This window comes from Malassezia japonica, chromosome 4 (assembly GCF_029542785.1).
Source record: "Malassezia japonica chromosome 4, complete sequence".
NCBI lineage: Eukaryota > Fungi > Basidiomycota > Malasseziomycetes > Malasseziales > Malasseziaceae > Malassezia > Malassezia japonica.
The window spans coordinates 194,573-210,472 of record NC_083373.1 but is presented as its reverse complement, the minus strand read 5'-3'; the positions used below and the strand labels follow the sequence as shown (position 1 = coordinate 210,472).

At 65.0% G+C, this 15,900-nt stretch overlaps 6 protein-coding genes across 6 annotated transcripts; 5 read left to right on the top strand and 1 right to left on the bottom strand.

The window, feature by feature from the left end:
* Nucleotides 1-9: 9 nt before the first annotated feature.
* Nucleotides 10-2,316, top strand: MJAP1_002479 (uncharacterized protein; the record flags this gene model as incomplete). The annotated part of the gene is made up of 1 exon (XM_060266416.1): nucleotides 10-2,316. The coding sequence occupies one exon, from the start codon at nucleotides 10-12 to the stop codon at nucleotides 2,314-2,316; it is 2,307 nt and encodes a 768-aa protein (XP_060122399.1).
* Nucleotides 2,317-2,583: 267 nt separating this feature from the next.
* MJAP1_002478 (uncharacterized protein) lies at nucleotides 2,584-7,887 on the top strand (the record flags this gene model as incomplete). Its single annotated transcript, XM_060266415.1, has 1 exon — nucleotides 2,584-7,887. One exon carries the CDS (start codon nucleotides 2,584-2,586, stop codon nucleotides 7,885-7,887), a length of 5,304 nt encoding a protein of 1,767 aa, XP_060122398.1.
* A 13-nt stretch (nucleotides 7,888-7,900) lies between these two features.
* On the top strand, nucleotides 7,901-13,088 carry DPH2 (Diphthamide biosynthesis protein 2; the record flags this gene model as incomplete). The annotated part of the gene is made up of 2 exons (XM_060266414.1): nucleotides 7,901-9,591; nucleotides 9,812-13,088. The coding sequence occupies 2 exons, from the start codon at nucleotides 7,901-7,903 to the stop codon at nucleotides 13,086-13,088; spliced, it is 4,968 nt and encodes a 1,655-aa protein (XP_060122397.1).
* An 84-nt stretch (nucleotides 13,089-13,172) lies between these two features.
* On the top strand, nucleotides 13,173-14,613 carry MJAP1_002476 (uncharacterized protein; the record flags this gene model as incomplete). The annotated part of the gene is made up of 2 exons (XM_060266413.1): nucleotides 13,173-13,437; nucleotides 13,460-14,613. The coding sequence occupies 2 exons, from the start codon at nucleotides 13,173-13,175 to the stop codon at nucleotides 14,611-14,613; spliced, it is 1,419 nt and encodes a 472-aa protein (XP_060122396.1).
* A 70-nt stretch (nucleotides 14,614-14,683) lies between these two features.
* Nucleotides 14,684-15,112, bottom strand: MJAP1_002475 (uncharacterized protein; the record flags this gene model as incomplete). The annotated part of the gene is made up of 2 exons (XM_060266412.1): nucleotides 14,684-14,712; nucleotides 14,806-15,112. 2 exons carry the CDS (start codon nucleotides 15,110-15,112, stop codon nucleotides 14,684-14,686), a joined length of 336 nt encoding a protein of 111 aa, XP_060122395.1.
* A 38-nt stretch (nucleotides 15,113-15,150) lies between these two features.
* Nucleotides 15,151-15,740, top strand: MJAP1_002474 (uncharacterized protein; the record flags this gene model as incomplete). The annotated part of the gene is made up of 4 exons (XM_060266411.1): nucleotides 15,151-15,313; nucleotides 15,339-15,452; nucleotides 15,476-15,537; nucleotides 15,564-15,740. The coding sequence occupies 4 exons, from the start codon at nucleotides 15,151-15,153 to the stop codon at nucleotides 15,738-15,740; spliced, it is 516 nt and encodes a 171-aa protein (XP_060122394.1).
* Nucleotides 15,741-15,900: the final 160 nt, after the last annotated feature.

The window sequence follows — 15,900 nt, the reverse complement described above, 5'->3', positions numbered from 1 at the left end:
CCACCCACCATGTCCCTTCCAGAGATGCTGGGCGGGGGTGCCGAGTGCGGCCCGGTGAATCCGCTGCAGCAGCTCGGCAAGCGGTTCGGCCAGGACCGCGGGTCACAGTTTGATACACATCGTAGTGGTTCGGTGGCCGATGGACGGCCGGGGGGGTTCCGCACCCGCCCGGCCGCCGCGCAGGACCCCGCGTTCTTCGGGCAGGAGCGCCCGGAGGTGGCGCCGTTCCATGTGGACCAGATGCGCAACGCGCTGCCGCCCGTGAGCCAGGTGGGCTCGTGGCGCGACATGGAGGCGTCGTTCCAGCGCGCGCAGCCCTCGTCGTCGCATGCGGCGGCGGCGACGCCGGCGTGGGCACGCGACTTTATGGCCTACCGCCCCGCGGCGGCGCCGGTGGCGGCGGCGCCCCAGCAAGAGGGACCAGTCGGCTTTGTGCCGCGGTACGGGATGCAGCCCATGTTCCGCCCTCACTTTCAAGGCGGCATGCACGCCGGCCCTGCCTACCAGCAGCGCGCCGCCGAGGTGCAGCGGGGGCCGCTCGAGACGATGAACAGCTCGTCGTGGGACTCTGCGTTTACCGCGGTCGATGCGCAGCACCGCGCCCAGAGTTCTGCGCCGGCGACGATGCCGAGCGACGAGCAGCTCGGCGCGATGGACGCGGACGAGCTCGCTGAGACCGCCGCGCGCCTCCTGTCGAGTGTCGAGCACGACAGCAGCGACAAATTCCAGCAGAGCGAGTTTCTGCAGCTGATGCGCAAGCTGCGCGACCGCCAGGCAGAGGTCCAAGGCACGTCGATCGTCGACAGCCACGGCCAGGTCGACAAAGGCAAGGGCAAGGCGTCCAGCGGACCGCCGACGCAGGCCGAACTCGACGCGATGATGCGCGAGGGCGCCGAGGCGATGCAGCAGCGCAACGCGCAGTACACGCATACCCAGCGCGATCCGCTCCTCCAGGCGCGTGCAGACCAAGGCATGAGCCTCCAAGAGTTTTGGGAGCAGGAAGACGCTGCGCGCGAAGGCCGCGAGCGTGCCGAGGACATGCGCAAGAATGCCTTTATCGGCGACGGCGGCGACGTGGCTGCGCGTATGCGCGAAGATGCCATGCAGCAAGCGCGCGAAGGCGACCCTGTCGCGGCCGAGTATAGCAAGTGGACGTCGATGGGCGGCAACGTGCCGGGCGCGCGCCAGGGGCACTGGGAAGAAGACGTCATGACCGAGCAGCCCCAGCACGAGGACGAGGACTTTGTCGGTCGCGCGTGGCAAGGCACGCAAGGCCGCGGCCGCGTAAGCGCGCAAGAGGCCGAGTGGGCCAAGCTGCAGAGCGACTGGGACGAGTTTGAGGCGTCCGAGACTGGGATCTATGGACGCGACAAGACGCGCGAGCCGTTCCCGTTCACCGCGCCGGACTACCGCTTCCACGAGAACAATCCATATGGGGCGGACCGCACGTACCAGCATTCGATGCACTCGCGTGTGCCGACGTCGGAGGACAGCGTGCTCGAGCACGAGGCGGCGGTGCAGTCCGATCCGTCCAAGGCCGATGCGTGGTACGGCCTCGGTCTGCGCCAGCAGGAGAACGAGCGGGAGAAGCAGGCGATCGCGGCGCTGCGCAAGGCGGTCGAGATCAACCCGCGCATGAAGGAGGCGTGGCTCGCACTGTCCGTCAGCTATACCAACGAAAACGACCGCGACGCGGCGCTCGAGTCGATCGAGCGCTGGATCCAGGTGAACGATACCTACCAGGACGTGGTGCGCTCGCACGCGGGACGCAACGCCGACCGCCACAAACGCCTCGCGAGCACCCTAATGGCGATGGCGCGCTCGGGCGTCGCTGGCGGCGACTCGATCGACGCGGACGTCCAGGTTGCGCTCGGCGTCCTGTTCAACTCGTGTAGCGAGTATGACAAGGCCGTGGACTGCTTCAGTGCGGCACTCGAGGCGCGCCCGGACGACTGGCTCTTGTACAACCGTATCGGCGCGACGCTCAGCAACTCGGGCCGCGCGAGCGAGTCGCTCGAGTACTACCACCAGGCGCTGAGCCTGCGCCCCGGCTTTGCGCGTTGCCACTTTAATCTGAGCATCTCGTGCCTGAACTTGAAGATGTACCAAGAGGCAGCAGAGCACTCGTACACGGCCCTGACGCTGCAGCATGCGTCGGAGGATGATCTGCCGCACGAACTGCGCGGCGTTCAAAACAACTCGCTCTGGGAAATTCTGCGTGTCTCGCTCGAACTGATGCAGCGCCCGGACCTTGCGCGCAAGTGCGAGGAACGCGACGTGAATGCCCTGCAGCTGGAGGAGATTATCGGTCTGTAGAGCGTAGAAATACGGTCATCAGCGCCTTGTGTGTTCGGGTGGACGGGGAGAAAGGTCCATAGTGCTGTCCCTTCGAGCGTCGAAATCAGTGGCGATCCTCAGCGGATCGCTTTCGAATGGTGCCTACGTACGCAGGCTTGGGCTGATTGCGTCGATACGTTGGCTCGCCGTGCCATTGTCTCATCACCCCCGTTCCTCCCCTCGCCCACTCCCCTCCCTTCCCTTGCTCACCTCCACAACCAACACGCGGCCTCCACCTCGCTCTCCATGGCGCATGGACTTCGAGACGCAGCGCACCGCGCGCTGCTGGACGATGGTCGTCCCGAAGAGGCTATCACGGTGAACCAGCGTGCGCTGATAGACAAAATCCTTGCACGCTACTCTGCCGAGTTCACCGTCTTTCGTGAGCTCCTGCAAAATGCCGACGATGCAGGCGCCACCGAGTGCGAGCTGCGGTTCGCGACGAGCGCCACCGTGCCCCATGCACTGCTGCCTGCGCATATGCCTAGTGCCGAGAAGCGTGCGCCGGATGTAACGGCGCCGCTCACACAGTGGACGTTCCGCAATAACGGCAAGCCGTTCAGCAACGACGACTGGAACCGCCTGCGCCGCATCGCCGAAGGCAATCCCGACCCCGAGCGCATCGGTGCGTTTGGTGTCGGCTTCTACTCGCTCTTTTCGATCTGCGAGGAGCCGATCGTCTCGTCCGGAAACGAGCTCATGGGCTTCTTTTGGAAGGGCGACGCCCTCTTTACGCGGCGTGCGCAGTCGCCGCAGACGGACGTGTCGTCGACTGGCATGCCGTGGACGACATTCTTGATGGCCCTGCGCGAGCCGACGCCATTTCCCGAGTCTCCGCTCGCACTGTGCCAGTTCCTCGCGACGTCGCTCACCTTTACGACCGGTGTGCGCCGCATCGCACTCTACCTTGACGACCAGCTGCTGTGCCGCCTGTCTAAGGAGGTAGACTCGCCCCAGGCCGTGAGCCCCTCGCGCCACCTCAACGGCACGTCGCCGGGGCGCATGCTGCGCGTGCAGACGATGCAGTCGACGGCACTACACGTCCAGCTGCACGTTGCCCGCCTCGTCCTGCTCGAGGCGGCTGCCGAGGCGGAGAAAGAGCGGCCGAGCCTCAAAAAGTCGCTCGTCTCAGCCTTTTCCAAGTCGGCCGGTGCAGGCCTCACATCGATGCTCGCCAGCGCGCTCGGAAACTTTTCAGCCAAGCCAAGCGCGACGCCGTCCGAAACGGCCATGGACGTCGACGGGCTGCTCGAACTCGTGCCAGCGCAGCTGCACCTCTCGCTCATTTCTGCATACGCGGGCGTGTCTGCCGACAGCGCGTTCCTGCGGGAAATTGAGCGCAGCACCAAGAAACAGCTGCCAAAGACCACGCCGCTGCACATGGTCTTTATGGGCAAGGACGAACTCGAGGCAAGCAGCGTGCCCCCGCCGGAATCGGCGTATACCGAGATCGACGAGCACGTTCGCCGCCTGTTCTTTGGACTCATGCCGTCGCTCGACGCACAGGGCCGTGTCTTTATTGGGTTCCGGACACACCAAACGACGTCGTTCAGTGGACATATGGCCGCGCGCTTTATTCCGACCGTCGAGCGCGAGTCGCTCGACTTTGTCGACCGCTACTGTGCGCGCTGGAATATGGAGCTGCTCGGTATCGGTGGATACATTGCGCGTGTAGCGTACGAGGCCGAGATGCAGCGTATCGGAGCACGGTGGGTCGCCCAAGTCGACCGCGCGAGTGGCGAAGAAAAGGCCAGAAGCCGCGAACACCTGCTTGCCTGTGCGCTGCACGCGATGCGCTTCTTTTCCTTCCACGCATCTTCGCCGTCGAAGCGCGTATCGGCTGCGCTGGAGGACGCCTTCTTTGCCTGCTGCAGCCGCCCGTGCATCTCGTTGATCTCGACGCAGGGTGTGCGTGCCTCGGATGCAGTGCGCTTTCCCAGTGCGATGCTCGCCGAGTTCGTCAAGGAGCTGCCCGTGCTCCCTGCCGAGCACCTCGAGAGCGCCGAGACATTTGTGACGCAGCTGCGCGCGCGCAACATGGTACAGGATATCACGCTGGACGATGTCTTTGGCGAGCTCGGCAGCCGCGCACTGAGCGTCGACGAAATGGTCGCGTGCCTGCGGTGGTGGCTGATGGTTGCCGAGCACCCTTCGTACGACGCGGCGCTGCGCAACAAGCTTGTGCGGGGCGCAATGGTCAGCATTCCCAACGGCGACAATGAGCCACGGATTCAGGCACTGTCGGACGTACAGACGGTGCTGCAGCCCCAAAAAGTGCCGGCGAGTGTGCCGCTTCCGCCAAGCTGCTTGGTGTACGAAGTGTCCCGCCAGCTGCGCACGCAGGACCTCATAACCGTGTTTGGCTGGGACGAGTTAACGGTGGCTGCGTGGCTCGATTACATGGTCTCGCTCGACGCGTCGCCCGCGCCAGCGGTCGTCGCAGAGCACGGCCTGACGCAGTCGCCTGCAAATGCCGAAAAGGTATTTGGCACTCTGTCATGGGCATGGGGCAATCTGCCGACCTACCAACGCGACCACATTGTTAAGGTGCTCACGCCGCTGCGCTGTATCCCCACGCGCCTCGGCATGAAACGCCCGAACGAGGCATACTTTTCAAGCGTGTCGCTCTTTGGCGATCTCCCTGTCCTCGCCTTTCCCTCGCTCATGGTCAAGGGAAACCTGGAAAAGCTCTTGCTGGCGCTGCATGTGCGCAAGCACGTCGAAATCCAGCTCATCTTTGACCGCCTCATCTCGGCAGGCGACTGGTCGCACGTCGACCTCGTCAGCTACCTCGCCAAGCACCGCGACATGCTCAGCGTAAACGAGATGGAGCGCCTGACCAGCACGGCCATTTTCCCAGTGGAAGGCGACCAGACCGGCAAACGCTTGCGGGCCGCCGACGTCTACGAGCCGCTGGATGAGCTGCGGGCACTGCGCCTGCCGGTGCTTGACTGGCAGGGCAAGTCGTGGCGCAGCAGCTCGGACGAGGCGCGCCTCATCACGACACTTGGCCTGCGCCGTCATCCTCCGCTCTCGGAGCTGCTGCGCCTCGCCTCGAGTGCGAACGAGGATACGCAGCTGCGCCCAATCGCACTGCAGTACCTCTTGAGCAAGTTTACGAGCGTATACAGCGCGACGTACTCGCTGCGCACTGCTGATGCGTTTGCGTTTGTGCCGACCACCGCCGGCACGCTCCTCCCCCCGTCGCAAGTGTACACCGATGCGGCGGCAGCGACCATGGGCTTCGCCGTGGCGGTTCTTCCGCCGCTCGACGCAGTCAAGCTCCAGCTGCGTGCGCATCCCGCGAGCGAGATGCTGACCCAGAGGCTGATGGCCTCGCCGCCCGAGGACGAGGACACGGCCCGCCGCATCTTTGTGTTCCTTTCGTCGTGTCGCGACCTGGCGACGAGCGATATCCGCAAGCTACGCAGTGCGCGCATCATTCCGGTGCGCCGCGGAAGCGCGTACGTGCACATGGCGCCGCGCGACTGCTACTTCCTACCCGAATCCTCGCAGAGCATTGCACCCGAGTACCGCGAGGTGTTTGACTATATCGACTTTGGCCCGAGCGCCGCCACGTTCCTGCGTGCGTGCGGCGTCTCGGACGAGCCAAGCGTGGATGAAGTCGTGCAGAAACTCGTTGCGGATGCGCCCCGCTTCTACAAGCTCTGTGGAAGCACCGAGGCCTACCTCGGCGTCCTGCGCCGCATCTCCGAGAAGCTCCCGTCGCTCTCTTCGGAAACCTTGTATACCGTGAAGCGTACGCCGATCCTCCTGGGCCTCAAGAAGGTGCCTGGCGCCGGGGACGATGACGACGCGACGCGGGAATATGCACTGCGGCGCCCGAGCGAGGTCGTGATTGTGGACGACGCGCACGCACACATGCTCTTTGGCGAGCATCTGTACGCCGCGCCGCCGGACGACGCGCTCGAGACGCAGCTGTACGCGCCGCTCGGTGCGCCGTATCTCAGCTCGCTCATCGACGAGTCGTACGCCGTCTCGAACGACGTGCGGCGCGACACGCCGCGTGCCAAGGCGGTGCACGCGACGATCCTCGAGCGCACGCCGCTCTTTCTCTTCGAGAAGCGCGCGAGCGGCCGCAAAGAGATCCAGCGCGAGTTTGAGTGGCTCAAGGATGCGCTGGTCGTCGTCGACGTCGGCGGCCAGGGCGTGCAGCTTACGCGCACGCTGCGCCACGGCCAGACCAGTGCAAAGGACGTACAGCAGTGCTCGGCGATGGCCGTGATGCAGCGCAAGGCGCTCGTCCTGCACCTTGCAGCCGGACTCGACGTGGACTGGTTCGAGGTGGCGCTTGCGCTGACCAAGTTCCTTCTCACGAAGCAGCAACTGCAGGAAGTGCTCTTGCTCATGACGGTGCTCTCGACACCGCTGCGCAGTCTTAAGCGCAAGGGATTCAACGTGGACAAGATGCTGGCGCAGCAGCGCCCGGCGCCGTCGGCCCCGGTCAAGGAAGAGGCGCTGGATGTCAAGGCGTGCGTCGCCGAGCTCTTGCAAATGTTTCCGGCTGCGGATCCGGCGTACCTGACAAAGCTCGTGCAGTCCTTCCCGTCGGAGCACATGGAACGTGCAAGCGAGGTCCTTCTGGAGAACAAGTACCCCCGGAGGCACGTCGAGCCCGAGAAACCCCGCCTCCCGCCCCACGATGCGTTCGATGCGTTCGAGGATGCCATGGGCGCGCCGCCCGAGAAAGGTCTCGTGCCCCGTGCTCCTGAGCCGGCGCCCGCTCCGCCTGTGCCTGAAAACGGCCTCGGCATGGTGCCTACGCGCCCCGGCGGCCCGATGCCCCCCCTGGATGTTGGTGCACTCCAAGGCGCAAACGGCGGCCTCTTCCAGCACTGGAAGAACAAGTTTACCGGCAACAAGCTCTCGTCGCTTGCGAACGGCTCATCTTCGATCCAGCGCGCGCCCCAAGGGCCGCTGACGCAGCCGCCACGCGACGACCAGCCGATTGCGCCCGCATCCAACATCCGGCAGCACGTCCAGCAAGCGATCCAAGCCTCGCGTCCGGACGGCTCGCGCGTGATCCAGTCTCAGGCGGAGACGCGCGAGGTGCGCCAGGCTGCATCGTCGTACTGCGACGTGTCTGGCATCACGACCGACCTGCGCCTCGCCGGGCAGGTCGCGGGAATGAATGTCTATGCAAGCGTCGAGCTGGATCCTGCCAAGATGCTCGAGCACAATGCCGGCGCTTTGGAGCGGCTCATCCACCACGTCTACGGCCCGATCGGCGCCATCTTCCAGGTCGATCCCCGTGCGCTCAACGTCTTTTGCGATACAAAAGGGCCGAGCATTGCGTTCAACCGTGGCGGCAGTCTCTTTTTAAATCTGCGCTACTATCTCGCATGGCACGACGAGGACGTGCGTGCGGGCCGCCTCGCGACACCGCTCATTTCGGTCTACTTCTCGGTCGCCCACGAACTCGCGCACAACCTCGTCGCCGATCACAACTCCGAGCACGAGTTCTACTTTTCCAGCATTGCGGAGGAGCACTTTTTGGGCCTTGCGAAATATATTGCCCAATTAGGCTGACATAGTTTTTTTTATGGCGACTGCATTCAGCTCTGCCGATGCCGCGGTCATTGAGCATGAAGTCGAGCTCGACGAACGTGCGGTGCTCGCTACCGCTGAGCACACACACGCTTCGGTAGACGAAGTGTACCAGGTAGACCGGACGGCGCGCGACCTCGTCTTTTGGCCGGGGAGCGACGAGCGCATCGAGCCGCCGCTCGAGCGTGTCGCTCTCCAGTTTCCTGACGAGGCGCTCGTCGACTCTGTGCCGCTGTACCGCGCCTTGCAGCGCGCGCTGCAGCGCCTGGGCGGCAAGGTGCCGAGACTCTATATCCTCGCTGACACGAGCTACGGCAGCTGCTGCGTCGACGAGGTCGCCGCGGCGCATGTACAGGCGGACGCTGTCGTGCACTACGGCCACGCGTGCCTCAGCCCCACGGCCAAGCTGCCGGCGCTCTATACCTTTCCGCGGCACGCCATCGACGTCGACGAGGCCGTACGCGGCCTGTGCGACGCAGGCAATGCACTGCCCCTCGATACGCTCCAGGCGGTGGTCCTGACGTACGATGTCGCGTACGAGCACGCGGCCGGCGACGTGTACGCTGCGCTGCAGCATGCGTGGACTGGGCCGCAGCTCCTCCTGTCCCAAGTCGACACACTCTCGACGTACAAGGCGCGCTTGCTGCAGCGCACAAAAAGCGACACAGCCGACGCCACGCCGACGGCGAACGTCAAAGGCGCGCCGCCGCCCACCGCGACGGCGATGCCGGACCCTTTGTCTGCGTCGGTGCTCGGTGCCGGCCGCCACTTTGAGCTGCCGGAGCACGTCACGCTCGAAAAGACCGCCGCGCTGTACCTTGGCCCCGAGTCGCGCGCACTGACACACCTCCTCCTCACGCTCGGCCCCCAGCATGCGGTCGCCTCTTACGATCCTGCTGCTAAGCGTACGCGCACCGAGACCGGCAAGACCAACCGGCTGCTAATGCGGCGCTACGCAACAATCCAAAAAGCACGCGATGCCTCTGTCATTGGCCTCGTGATCGGCACGCTCGGCGTGCACGCCTACCTGCCACTGGTCAAGGAGCTGCGTCGCGTCCTGACGTCGCCCGTGTCCCAACGCAAGGTCTACACGATCAGCGTCGGCAAGCTGAATCCTGCCAAGCTCGCCAACTTTCAAGAGATTGACGCCTTTGTCCTTATTGCCTGCCCGGAAAACTCGCTACTCGACACGAAAGAGTTTCTGCGCCCGATCGTCACGCCGTGGGAAATGATGCTCGCTGTGCGCGCGCACGGCGGGCGCGAAGTGCCTTGGAGCGGCGCATACGTCCTGGACCTCGAGGCGGCCGTGCATGACGCGGCGCAGGTCGAGACGGACGAGGCGCCCGACGAGGACGAGCAGCCGCACTACTCCTTTGCGACCGGCACCTATGTCACGCGCACGCGCTACGGAGAGAAGGACGCTGACGTCGGCGAGACAAGCCAGGCGCTCCAGAAACTCGACGTCGCACCCCACGAACTCGCGGTGCGCGACGCGTCGGGGCGCATGGTCAAGGTCCTCGACAGCGCTGCGCTCGCGCACCACCAGCAGCGGTCGTGGGTCGGCCTGGACGCCAACGAAGGCACAGACCGCCCCGCGGCCGTCCTCGAGCAAGGCATGGCCGGCTTCGCACAACAGTACCGCACGGCCGACGGCGACGCCGAAGGCGGCGTCCAGAACGAGCCCTCGTGCCCACCATAGCTTCGAGCCGATACCCCGATACCTTACTAAGCGCGACGCGCTACTCCACATGCTTGGCACGCGTCGTGCATTTCCGTGCAGCGCGTGCCACGCGCGTCGTTTCCGCCCGCGCCTTTGCTGCGATCGAACGATGGCGCAGATCGTGTACGGGTCACGCCGCGCGCCTTCTCCCGACGCATCAACACGTTCGGGCTCATCGCGTGGAAGTTCCCCGTCGTTCCAGCTGGGGTCCTCGCCGAACGCGCGCACGAAGCGCGCCATGGAAGACACGAGCTACGATACGAGCGTCGCCTCGATGCCCGAAAAACGCGGCATGCGCGCGCACTCACCCGCGCTCGAGACGGATATTGAGGAGAGTGATACGGAGCTGCCGCGTCCTGCGGCCGCGCAGCGTATGCGGGGGCGGGGCGAGAAGCCCGCGCCGCTCTTTTTTTCGGATGAGAGCGAGGAAGAGGTAGGGGACGAGCGCAAGAGCCGTATGGACCGCCTCCGCGAACTTGCGCGGCAGCGCGCCGCACAGAACGACGAGCAGGAGGAAGAAAAAGAGCCGGCCGCGCCCGAGCCACGCCCCAGCCCGCCGCTCGCGGAGAGCTCTGAGGACGAAGCGCCGGCGCCCAAGCCGCAGGTCAAGGGCCTCTCGCGCAAGGACCAGCGCGAGATGCACAGTATGTCTGCGCGTCTGCGGCGTGAGCAGCGTGCGACACTGTCCAAGCGCGAGCCGAAACGCTACCAGCTCTCTGAGCTCCTCAGCACGATCCAGCACTCGGAGAGCGCGCCGCAGAGCAGCTCGGATCCCGTCGAGTCGTCCTCCACGCCAGACCGTATGCCTGCGCCGCGTAGCCGTGCACACACGCCGCCGCGTGCGCTTGATCCGTTTCCTGACCTGGAAAAAGAGCGGGCGCAGCGCAAGTGGGCCATGCTTCATGCGCAGCCCGCGCAGCCCGACAGCGACAGCGACGTGGAAGTCGTGGCACTCACTGGACCATCCAAGCGGCCGCGCACACACTTCCGCGCCCCGCCCCGCGACACGGAACGGGCCGAGGCGGACCAGCAGCTGTACGCGCTCGGGGCGCGGCCGCGGACGCCGCGCCGGCAACGCATCGCTACGGACGAGTACCGCTCGCCAAACGCGGCGGCGCCCGACGCAGGCGTCGTCGGCGACAAGGAAATGGACGCGGCGGCGCACTCGTTTGCGCTGGCCGCCCACAAGGTTGCCGGGACCCTGGCGCCTTCTTCGCCGATTTATGCCGACGACGGCGAGGAACAGCCGCACTCGCCGCCGCACCGCAAGCACGTCCCCGTTGTGATGGACCTTGCGCAGCTCAATGCCACGGTGCTGCGCAAGTCGTACGAGCAGAATGCCAAGATTGCCGCTATGAAGCAAGGAAAAGCAAAAAGCAAGCCCAAGGAGCACCCCGAGGAGCCCGAGAAGACTCAAGAGCCGGAAGAGGCCCAAGGGCCCGTGGAGCCCGCCGCCCCTGAAAAGCACCAGGACGACACGCCGCCGTCCTCGCAGGAAATTTTCGTGCACCAAGATGACCCTGTCGACACGGAGCGCCATACCAACGTCCGCCGCGACTCGGCGAGCTCGCAGGAGCAAAGCGAGAAGGAAAATGTGCCGCTCTCGCCGATTGCACAGGACGATCCCGAGCTTGATGTGGACCTCGGTCGCTTCTTTGCGCCGACGCAGCGCCCGTCGCTGAGCGAGGCACCACTCTTCACCGAGCCTGAGCCGGCGTCGATGAAGAGCGCACGGACCGACTCCAATTCGTCGGTCCTTGCGCAGTTCTTTGAGAGCACGCAAGACGGCCCGACGCGCGGCGCGTCGCTCGACCTCTTTGCGAACCAGCAGCGCGAGGGGCCGGTCGGCGGCATGACGCAGTTCTTTGATCCGACGCCGTCCGCGTCTACGCATCCGACGCGTAGCCAGGAAGCGATGCCGCCGCCGTCGCGCGCGCGCAGCAGCGACGGATTCGCGGCGCTGCGGCGCGCACAGCAAGAAGAGGCCAAGGCGCTCCTCTCGCCCGAGCTCCTGCCCTCGCTCGACGAGTCGCTTGCAGAGCGCGACGCAGAGAGCTTCCGCGAGGCACAGGCGCCGCGTGGCGACGACATGATGTACATTAATCAGGACGGCTTCTTTACCCAGACCAAGCCCGCCGAATTTGCCACGCAGGCGCCGCCCGCGTCGCAGCGGATGCGCGCCAAGGAGCGCAAGGACGAGTGGGCGTCGCAGGCCGATGATGTGCCGAACGAGGCGCCTAACGACGAGGCGCCTGCATTGGACCACGAGTCCGAGGCGAGCGACATGCCGCAAGTCGAAGTCGATGCGGACGCGGATGCGGCGCTCTTGAAAGCGCTTTCTGGCTCGGACACCGAGGATGACGAGGAGGAGGAGGACGAGGAAGAGGAAGAGGAGGAGGACGCGCTCTCGGAAGCGTCGCACCACTCGGCCTCGTCCGACGCCCAGGCGCGTTGGAAGTCGATTCTTGCCAAGCCCAAAGCGCGCCGCCCCGAGCGCTCAGCATTTGTCTATGGCGAGGCTGAAGAGTCCGATGAGGACGAGCCGCACCGCGGCGAGCACGGCGGTCTTGGCGGTGTCTTTAGCGACCGCGGCTCGGGTTCCGAGCCGGAGGAGGGCTCGGACGACGATGCAGACCTCGAGAGTCTGCTGGACGACGAGCGCGATGAGGACGAGGACGAGCGCGACGAGGCCGCGCGTCAGCGCTACCTGCAGCATCGCGAGGAAGACGACGCCGCGGCTACGGCCCTGCACGAGCGTGCCATCAAAGGTATGCTGCGCAGCCGGCGCCGCCGTCTCGACGACCCCCTTGCCGAGCTGCTCGACGAAGATGCCGATGAAGACGAGCTGCGCCGCAAGATGCGTGCGCCCTCTTTCCAGGCCAAGCGCCGGCGCATCGACAAGGACGGCCTCGAGGAACTGGCCGAGCGCGACGATTCTCAGGCGTTTGTCAGGACCTATACCGAGACGCACGCTACCGAAGACGCGGACCGCTACGACTTCCTCGGCGAGGCAAGCAGCGACGAGGAGCGCATCACTGCGCGCGACCTACGTGCCGAGATCCGCCGGCATGCGCTGCAGGCGGACGAGGAGGAGGAAGAAGCGCCGTCCGAGCCCGAGGAGGACGTCTCGCACAAGCTCCATGCACGCCGCCCCACTGCGCCGCAGCCGACCGATGACGAGGATGCAGAGTACGCGCGTCTCGTCTTCCGCCCCAACGTCGACGCCAAGGACCTCCCCCGCGAGGTGCAAGAGCGCCGTGCGAAGCTCCTCGAAGAGTACAGCAACGAGCCCAACTGGCGCCAGGAGCGCGGCGGGCGCTCCGGCATCGACCGTCGGCGCACTGGCCAGTCGAAACGCGCCTCGGTACCTACGACGGAGAACCGCATGGCGCAGCCCACACGCTCCGCACCGTCGGTGCTCGTGCACAACGTCCTGCGCCGCGAAGCGCGCTTTCGTCCCTAGATACCCCACATCACGTGATAGCAACACGCGCGGTGTTGTTTGGCCCAGGCAGTGATGGAGCGAGCGACGCCCGGCCGGGTGCCGATGGCGCAGGTGCCCCAGACGCCGCAGGCACGGCGCGAGTCCGAGACGACGTCGTCGCGGCTACCTGTGCGCACGCCGCAGGCACGCACGCCGCGCGCGAGTCTGCTCCCTCTGGAGAACCTCGAGAATATTCCGCGCGATGCACACTTGCCCAGGCACAAGACGGCCGAAGAGGTCGCGCGCCTCGCCGAGGCGCGCCTTGACGAGCTTCGGAAGGAGAAACATGCGCTCCAGAATGAGCGCGAGGACCTCCGCACAGACATTCGTACGTCGCCCATCTCACGCAGAACTGGGACGCCAGCGCGAGCTAAAGCTCCGCGCACAGATCGAGAAGCAGGACGCGATGATTACTCGGTACAAGGAGCGCGCGGTGCACATGAGCAAGGCGCAGCTCCAGCAGCGCGCGTTTGACGAAGCGCAGGAAAAGCGCCAGAAGGCCGAGGAAGAGGCCAAGGCACACGCTGAGCGGTGCGCTGAGCTTACGCAGGAGCTCGACGAACGCCAGGCGATGCTCGATGAAGCACGGAGCGTGGCGGAGCTTATGCAGCGCAACTTGCGTGCGCTCGCACAGACGGCCAGCGCACTCCTCCAAGCACGGCCTACGCCCGCCTCGCCCAAGTCGATGGTCCGCGAGGTGGTGATTGACCGCGCTGCTGCAGACGTGCAGGCACACCTCGCGGCGACACTCGCACAGCGTGACGCGCTCATGGACGAGCTCAAGGATGCCGAAGGACGCGCGCAGTCGCTGCAAGCGCACTGCGATGCATTGGAAGAGCTCGCCGCGCAACACGACGAGGATGCCGACCTCGACGCGGAGCGCATTGCACGCTCACGCCTCGCCGAGCAGTGCGCGAGACAGGACGCTGCCTTGTTCGAATCCAAGTGGCACTCGGCTGAGGACCGGTGTGCATGGCTCGAGGCACAGCTGGCACATACGCATGCCGTGCATAGCAAAGTCCTCAGCGCCTTGCGCGCCCAAGAGCGCGGCAAGACGCAAGAGGCGCAGGCGTCGGCCGCCGAGCTCACTGCCGAGCTACACCAAGCAAAGAAGCAAGTGGCGCACCTCCAAGACGAGCTGGAGCGCGTTGCGTGGTACGAAGAAGCCTACGCCCAGCGTTCGCGCCAGGCCGATCTGCTTACCGAGATTGCCGCCCTCGCCGACGAGGACGCCCAGTCGAAACACTTTGACTCGCTCACGGCACACATTGATGTGCTCCACTGCGAGCTGGAGACGCTACGTACAAAGCGCGATGCCCTCGAAGAACAGACCGTGCAGTGGCAGCGTGGCCTCGAGCCATTCGCCGAGGCGCAGCCTGCCAAGCGGCGGCGTGCCGCTTCCGATGCAGGAAAGTATGCGTCGCTCGAGCGCGCGCCGTCGCCACGGCCGCATGCGCCAGCCCACTCCCGCCGCCACGCTTTGCCTTTTGTAAAAGATGCGTAGTTCTACCTATACCTTGTCATGTAAGTACAGCGCGCGCGACACGAGGCCCGGCGACAAGTCGTATACGTCGTCACAAAGTGGGGAGCCCGCCCAGCCCGTCTCAGATATGGTCATGGGGGGGAGAGGGCGCGCGTCGTGCGCCAGGGTGGGATAAATGACCGCGGCGTCGTCTGGGTGAGATGCGCGACGTACCTGTCATGCAGTCGAGCGAGTCGAGCGGGGGGGTATGGTACATGTTTAGTGCGCCGAATCCAATGTACGTCATTAGCACAAGCACGAGCGACCAAGCGATCAGCAGGTACGCCCAGTCGCGTCGAGGAAACCAGGCAATGCCGAGGCGCATCAGCACCGAGTCGGGGCACACTGCCCAGAGGACCCACAAGACCCACAGGACCGACGCAAAAATATACAGCGAAAATCCATACGTCTCGCTCTTTGCATTGCTCCGTCGGTAAAGCGGCGCATCGCCCGCCTCGGCCGCGCCGTCGCGCCGTGCCATCCGGCGTGGAGTGTGGAGGCGGAGGGCTGCTGCCAGCCATGACCTCGCACTTGCTCGACCGACTCAAGTCACACGACGACCGGCGCATGCCGAGAGGCGAGTGTGTCTTTTGCGACATTATCGAGCGGCGTCAGCCGGCGTACATTGTCGCCGAGACAGACGACGTGATTGCATTTCTCGACGTGCTCCCGATTCGTGCAGGTACGTCGACGCAGCTCACAAACAGGACACACGCTTGTGGTGCCCAAGTCGCATGTAAAGAGCATCTCGGATCTGAGCCCAAAGCAGTCTGCATCGCTCATGCTCAATGTCGTGTCGGTCGCGCGCACTATGGAAAAAGGTACGTTTACACGACTCATGCAGCCTTTGGCATTACGGGGCTCCAAGTTGCTGCGAATCAGGAATATGCACAGGCGGTGGACCACGTATGTATATAACCGACTTACTTTAGGTGCACTTTCATATCGTCCCAGCCCCGTTGCCGTCTGGCTCATCGTCCCCCCTCGAAAAGTACAATACCCAAGGGACGCTGCAGCTGATGGGCCGGCGCGACGAGCTCGGCGACGAGGAAGGCGAGGACCTTGCCAACCGCATGCGCACGGCCACAGGCACGCTCGCCAAACTGTAGAGTTCCTAGAAACCTTCAAAAAAAAAAAGTGCGACTAAGGAGGTTCGAACTCCTGTCCTCACCTACTTCCGCACAAAGCGTGCGCCACTTGGGCAAATGGGAAGGTGAGATCCTAAACCACTAGACGATAGCCGCCAAGTCCTACATTGTCACGCTACGT